The 8,031-nt window shown below is 38.8% G+C and overlaps 1 protein-coding gene across 1 annotated transcript in view; it reads right to left on the bottom strand.

Annotated features, from left to right (window-relative positions):
- oxct1a (3-oxoacid CoA transferase 1a) overlaps positions 1-8,031 on the bottom strand; it is a 38,044-nt gene that overhangs the window by 22,941 nt on the left and 7,072 nt on the right. Inside the window, exons 4-6 of the mRNA XM_010768675.1 lie at positions 7,527-7,992; positions 7,282-7,435; positions 6,333-6,409 (exon numbers count right to left, since the gene is read on the bottom strand). Coding sequence (XP_010766977.1) covers positions 6,333-6,409; positions 7,282-7,435; positions 7,527-7,992 — 697 coding nt within the window. The remainder of the gene's footprint in view (positions 1-6,332; positions 6,410-7,281; positions 7,436-7,526; positions 7,993-8,031) is intronic.

Below are 8,031 nucleotides of genomic sequence, written 5' to 3' on the forward strand. Positions count from 1 at the left end.
AACACACACACAGATTGGAGCTGAGCAACACACACACACACACACACACACACACACACACACACACACACATCATGCGCCCAGGTGACAGGACATCTCCTTCATAAAACGAGGGGGAATACTCTGGTAGTTCGATGTGTGTGTGGTTAAACGTAGCAGCCTTGATCTCTATTCAGCGGTTCTAATGAAGGGAAACGCAGTGAAGTAAACAGTAAAAGGAACAACTCTTTGCAGCTGGTGCTGCTTTTCTCAGATTCTGCTGAGTTACACGTTACTGCCTCCAGTGCCCTGTACGACGAAGCCAGTTCAACAGACCCTGGATATGTTTGATTTATCCGGCTTAACTAACCCTAACAAACGCGATGTCGATAAGCGGTCCTACGAAGCTGGTTATCAACTCAGCAAATCAACCAGGGTTTCTCTGTCCGGCTGAGAGCGTGTTCACGTGAAAGGGACGGGGTTAGCAACATTTGACCAATCACAAACATGGAGACGCGTGCTGACAGCGCAGCGTCATACTTCATGAATGAATAGTGTAAATAGCAAATCCTGCTTCGTAGTACAGGCCACGTAACGCTTTTAACGAGTTAATAAAGCGTGGCCTCGTTGTATTTAAAGCGTGGCCTCGTATTTAAAACGTGGCCACGCTTTATTAACTTGTGCGCACGAGATGTAAAGCGTGAAACCTCCAGGGCTCCGTAAATTAATGCTGGAGAGATCTAACCTGAGTGGCTGAAAGCCCAAAGACTACATTCAGTTATCTACTCTAATCAGACGACAGAAGGAAGTTTATTATGTGCATAAATGTATGCACCAGTTCAGAAATGAACATAGAAAAAAGACAACCATACATTTTCACAAGGAGCTGGACACATAAATGTAGAACACTTATTCCTTGCCTTAGAAATTAGTTCAATCATGAGCTCACGTCTTGGTGTGAATGTACTTGTGTATGTACGTCTATTGTCTTCCATTATGGTGAAGGTCATGACCAATTCAAATCTCAAAATAGTCTCTACTGAGGGGATATGTATATGATGAAAATGTCAGGGTCATCGTGACATATTCTCTTTCGTTACATGCATAAACACGAGCATATGCACTGTTGAAGGGGAAGAAGCATGTCAAAGGCTTTTATAGCCATCTGTCCATTGTTATTACAGCAATTGTCTGTAGTTGTAGTCTAGACCTGCAATTACCCCCCATTTGCTTTAGAGAGGTTTTAGCTCAAAGTCAAAAAAATGTGACAATACTGAAGACAATGCAAACTTTGCTGATGTCAAATACTAGTATTTAAAATAAAAAATAAAAAAGGATTCAGCAGTGTGGAAATAAGGAATTTTATATCATTTTGCATTAAAGGAAGGCACATTTGATCCTTTAAAAAATAAAACAAGATGGTCATTTTCGCATTATTGTGGTAATGATTTCAAGAAGGGATACAAACTGGATAGATAACAAGTCGATACCCCAAACACCCTTCACCACGGCTTTAAATGATTACATTAATTGCCCATCTTATGGACACAAATGCTGAACCTCTTAAGGCAGGAAATGATTGGGAAAATGTGTGGATTTATAACAATTGGCCAACAGTTGCTGGAGTAATGGAATTAATCAGGGGCACATTTAGATCAAGGCAAGAAACTCAACAAGGCATTATCAGTGCTGTCAAATAGCATGAAAATTGTGGGCTGTGATAAATGATTAAAATCCCAGCAGGAGGCAAACAAAGCTTTAGCCCGTACAACGATGATAGCAAATATATTATTCCAAGGGCAAAGTTGCAAAAGGAACAACATAAAACATTAACTATCATATAGTCTAATTCTTAATTCAAAACATCATGTAACTGAGATTGCCTGTGTTTTGCAAAATCTGTAGGTCTTTTGCTATTTATGTTTTAACACAATGTTAAGGGGGAGGCTAAGTTAATTAGTACTCTAGCTGGGTTAAAAGAACAACAAATACTGACAAAAACATTCGTCCAATTCATGCATGACTGGTCGTGCACACCAACACCCACGCCACCACAACGCACTGCCACAGTAACAGAATACAGTTGAGTCATTTACTGTGACTGATGGTAGAAAAACAGCAGAAACCACTGCTTTGGTTCAGTCTTGGATGTATTGTTTCCCACAATGCAATGCGGCCCTTTCACTGCGACTGCGATAAGGGAATAACTGGACCAGTCGGATACCGTGGAACATTCAAAGATTGAATAGCAGGATTTGGTTGCCTAGTAACCTTGGCAGGAGCCAGTGATGATCTGGTAATTTTCAAAGTGCTTTTGTGTTATCTCGTTTTCTGACACAATTTCTGCCTGTTGAAGTTCAAAAGAAAATATTCGAAGATTTTATAAAAATGTGGACTACAGTGATGAGCCAGTGGTTACTTACCATGAAGGCGTAAAGGTGGTTATTGTCTAATCTGTTCAAAATGACCCATGTACAATAAGAGCTTAATCATGATGTTATGTATATAATTCTTCTTCTTCGTTGAATGTGCATAAATGTCATACAGAGGTCGAGACAAAAGATAACATACCTACACTTCTGTTAGCCCCTAATGGTTTTAATGGATTACGCACAATTACTGAGCCTTAGGTGAAGGAGTTGCTCAGCATTCTAATTAAAATTGGTACTTAGATGAAGGACAATCAGTGTGTACTTTTCTTAATTGAAAATGCAAATAGAACAAAGCTGTACAAATGTGAGACGCCTATTAAGTACAAGTGGAGGGAAAAAAAAAAATGGAGACTGCCATCTCGTTCTGCAAGTTAGGAGATCAACCACAGGTGATTCAAACACACATTAGAGAAGAGTGGGATGGCTAAACAAAATTATATTCAAGAGGCTAACGGGCACCATGGTTAGCGTCAAGGGGAAGCTCTTCAGTATTTATTGAAATCCCCTTTACACACCTTACTGTGATTGTATTTTATTAACAGATGACAAAAAGGAAAAGGCATGTTCTTTTCTCCAATAAAAAGTTAATTACTTTCACAACTGAGAAAATATTTTAAAGATATAGTTTAAACTATTCTAATCTGAAATTAATCTACTAAATAAAAAGTTAATAAGGGCATGTTATAATTTGACTGAAACTGAGAAGTCTATCATCTTCATTCTACCCAATGTTTAGTAGTCTCCCACCTCAATTTCCTGACATATTTTGCCCTTTGATAACAATGAATTGCTTAGCCCCTGAACAGCGTGAGCCTCACTGGCTGTGTACAGGCTGCAGAGAAAGAAATCAGTTCGGCATCTTACTGTGCAACATGATGCTCAGAAAGCTTTCCACACACTGGCCTGAGCTGCCAAGCGAGTTAAATATATAGCTTAAAAAACATCTAACCTTGTCCATTGGTTCCTCTTCCAGCCTTTAGCAGTGCACCAAGACGTCAGGGTCAATATTGACAGCAACTCAACAGATTTATTACTGAGCATGCACTGACTCCTAAATATACATGTATTCTCAGAGAGACAGTAATTGCTTCAGTATCAGATTTAAAAGGCTCTTAATGGGTTTAACAACACAGGCCTATCATTTTATTGTCACCAATAAGTAGGCTTGTCATAGATACATGCTCATTATGCTACTGCACTGCCATAAAAAAGGCATTATAAAATCACTTGATAGGAGGATAACAAAAAGTGCGCAGGCAGTTATATGTGATACACACCTAATGAATATCATATACACATTTGAAAGATATACTCATGTTATATTAAGATGCGTGTATCCATTATTAGAAAGTGAGAGACCTCCCTTTTCAGCCGGTACATTTTCAAAAAGTAAGATATAAAAAAACACTAACCACAGAGAGTAAGAAATACATGCACTGAAACACACTGAACTTTAAATTAACATTTGGAAATCCTGTTGGATATAATTCGTCAGACTACAGCACAATTGAATGCCCCACAAGAGAGAACCATTTAGTTGATCTCTGGATGACAAGTGTTTGAAAGGACAATGTGTTATTAGAGCATGACATAAAAAAGGAGTGACATGGAAAATCTTCAAAGACTAGAGTGACATGACACAGTAGTCTGAAACTATCTGGTTTTAGTGCTGGAAAATAAAATGACATTTATAATGGATTTATTCACGTTCAGAAGCAGATGCCGAGCTTTCCTTTCCCCAAATTTGAAAATCTGTGTCAGGGTCTGGACTGGGTCTTGGGTGAGTTAATTGACAAAGACATTATTTTCTTAAATAGGCAACTTAAAAAAACATTTCTCATCGCGTCACACCAATTAAAAGGCTTTTTATACTGTGTCCATGTTTAAAAATTAATCCAAACAATTATTTCTAAAATCATTAGACATTGCAGAAGCTGTTTGTGTTCATAACTTTTCTGATTCCTCTGAAGTATGGCAGGTGCATCCTGGAAGCTTGCGATATGGGGAAATTTAAATCTTGCTTTTAACTTGTCATGTCATTTCCTCTCCCTCTCTTGACTATAATTCCTGCCACTCTATATGAGAGTAGTAATGCCACAAAAACAATCTTGAAAACGCACCTGGATAGTGAACAAAAACAAACACTTATGTGTCTCAGTCAAATTAAAAGCAGCCTATGTCGTCTCTAAACCCAATAAGAATTGTTTCATCCTATTACCTCTGCAAAAAAGACCCTGAGCAGTTGATTCTGTGTGCACAATGGTTCGAGCTGACAGTTCACTGTTGAATCTACCCGATTAAGCTTGCATCTCATGAAGCAGTTTTGTAAGCATTAGTATTCATGTCACTACCTTATACGTCACAACTCCAGCAGACGTCACAGAGACACATTTGTGGCATTGATGCTGCCAGAGTGACTAGCTTTTTAATCCAATTTAGAAGAAAATGTAGCAATTTATTTTCTTACCCTGGCACTAGTTTGCATTAATTTATGATATTATGCATCATTGGCAACATGGCCCCGTCATCTGGGTTAAACATGACGCAAAACACTGTTATGAAACTCAATGAATGCATGTGCCATTTACCGCTTTAAACCAAATTTGAGTGGTAATTCGAAGATATAGTCTCATTGTGAGAAAATATACTTTTGCCATTTAGTCAGAGACATTTATATTCAGCAGAAGACTATATCTCACATCTAGCAACCGTGGAATAATTGAAAATGTGCTTTGTGAAACGCAGTTAGATTTACGAGTGACCCTTCGCTACCCATTTATTTTCAGAAGGCGCCTTTGTTTTATGGTTTTCACACACAGCTTTTCTCCCTGCTGCTCTCTAAATCAAGATGTGTCTATATGGGAGGTGTGAAGCTGTTTCTGTGTTGGAGGGGCTTAGAGGGAGATATAGATGCACACATATTTAATACACACACACATACAGGGAAGAGATGAGCGATCATATTCCTATATATGTGGGTACCCAGACGGATAGAATGACAGTAGGTATAACACAGATATCCCAGAGAAAGCAGGACATCCTCACTTGGTTTTTGGCCGTACTGGTTGAGGAAAACATTTTTTGTAAAGTACTTCAAACTTTGAGTCTATTTATAATATATGCTATCTAAAAATGATATTCAGAGGAATATAAACCATTCCCAATTCAAGGTAAAATTTAAATTCATGATTATAAAACACATGGCCTTAAACCAGTAAAATGCCTGTTTCACATTTCCGCTCCCGTCCTTGAGGTACAAAATGGATTTTCTTTTTTATCTACTTCCTCCTTTGAGGGATGGCATCTGCTGACTATATTATGTTGCTTAACTGCTATGGGTTCTATGGAAGACTATTAGCTTTGTGTGGTTGGGTTCAAAAGTGAAACAGCGGTTTTATTGTATTGATTTCTTTATCGTACACACATTATAGTGGTCAAAATAATTCATAAATACATTATTGTGATATCACCCTCTTACCCCCAAATTATTTAGTAGGAAGTGAGGAAATGTTTTACATCACTTTATCTAATGGCTATTATAAGGACAAAATCAATATTTTATTTAAGAATATCACAGTTGCGATTGTAGTTAGTTTAGACTCTAGTTTAGACTCTAAACTAATTACAATCTCTAAACTTTAGAGATGAATTTGCATATTTTTCGTGCTCATTCCAGATGATTTTCAGGAGGTGCTTTAGTTTAAAAATGGCTTTAACTAAGGATTTCGAAATCATGCTGTATGAGGTATATGGAGATGCATATCTACTCCAGCGATTTTGAAATGAAAGTCTACATAATGCATGAAAGCTGTTAAAACCAAAGCTGAGATTGTGAATAGACTGATAGATATGTGACAGTTTACATGTTCCTGGCAGACATCAGGAGTGAAAGCAAGTCATTAGGTAGTTTGAAATTGATACCTCAACTATGGTGATTTTGGCTGCCTTGCACATTGGTTGATTGAAGTTCCTGGCCGTTTTCCTGAGGGGAAAGAGCAAGAAAGAGGTGATTTAAAAAACAATTAGAAGTAATACAAAGAAAACAAAGGAGATAAGCAAGTAAACACAAGAATGTTCAGTGTAACATCCAATAATGAATATTCAGTGTTAGTTTACTGGACGAGGTTGCTACCTTGTGGAGAAAGGCTGTACTACATCTTCTGATTTCAATCATTCTCACAAATCAGGTTGGTGCAAATGACCTCATTGGTGCTTGACAAAGGGTCAAAACTACATTTTTGATTGTCTTATAAATAAACACAATATTATAGAATATTCATGAACAGGTAATATGAGTGATATAGAGTGTATTTGAGTGTTATCTGACAGTGGGCAGCACCCATGAACATGGTTAAACTGGAACTAAATGAGTATTATCAGTGATGTAACAGTTTCCTTAAATTGGTTAATAAATAAATACTACGATTTTATCAAACATTTAGAACAACCAAATAAAACCATTTAGCTAAAACAGACAAAAAATGTGCTGATCAGAATCATCCCCTGCAGTATATCCCTATGGTGAACATTAGAATGATTGATTTCCCATTGATATGGCCATCTTAGAAAAACATATTCAACCTTTCTTTAATAATAATACTAATACTAATAATAATAATAATAATAATGAGTTTCATTTATAAAGCACTTCATATTTGACTTCAAATCCCGTAGTGCTACAAGCAGTGAGCATGAACAGTATAAAAACATTACACAATACGGTAAAATTAATAAAAAGCAATAAAAAATAAAAATAAAAATAAAATAAAAGGGGGGTAATAAATAAATAAATAAGAGGTCTAGGGAAAGGCTCTATTGAACAGATGGGTTTGTGGTGCTCTCATGTGGTCGGGGAGAGCGTTCCACAGACTGGGGGCAGCTGAGCAGAAGGCCCGGTCTCCCATAGTACGGAGCTTAGTCCTGGGGGGTTTGAGGAGGTTGGAGTTGCTGGAGCGGGTGGTCCGCAAGGAGGTATGGGGGGTGAGGAGTTCCTTAAGGTAGGGAGGGGCAGTTCCATGGATACACTGGTGGGTGAGGACGGAGACCTTGAATTCGATCCACGGGGAGCCAGTGTAGTGCTTTAAGGATGGGGGTGACGTGATCGTAATTGCGCACCCTCATCAGGATCCTAGCAGCGCTGTTCTGAATGTATTGGAGCCTCTGGATGCTTTTGTTAGGGATCCTGATGAGGAGTGCATTGCAGTAGTCCAGCCTGGAGGAGACAAAGGCGTGGACTAGCTTTTCGGCATCAGACAGAGTGAGTGTGGGGCGGAGTTTGGCGATGTTCCTGAGGTGATAAAAGGAGTTCTTGCACAGCTGTTTAATGTGAGCCTCAAAGGTGGGATGGGCGTCCATTTTCACACCCAGGTTGGTGACTGTTGAGGAGAGGGTAATGTCCTGGCCGGAGAAGGTGATGGTGGTGATGGTGGATGACCGAACCTGGTGTGGGGTGCCAACTATAATGGCTTCGGTCTTGGAGCTGTTGAGTTTCAGGAAGTTTTGCTTCATCCACGCCTGTATCTCCTCCAGGCAGGCAGTGAGTGTGGGTGAAGGCAGGGTTGCAAAGGAGGTAGGGTTGATCCTGAGGTACAGTTGGGTGTCATCAGCGTAACAATGGAAC

This window comes from Notothenia coriiceps, unplaced genomic scaffold (genome assembly GCF_000735185.1).
Source record: "Notothenia coriiceps isolate Sejong01 unplaced genomic scaffold, NC01 NC01_scaffold00005927, whole genome shotgun sequence".
NCBI lineage: Eukaryota > Metazoa > Chordata > Actinopteri > Perciformes > Nototheniidae > Notothenia > Notothenia coriiceps.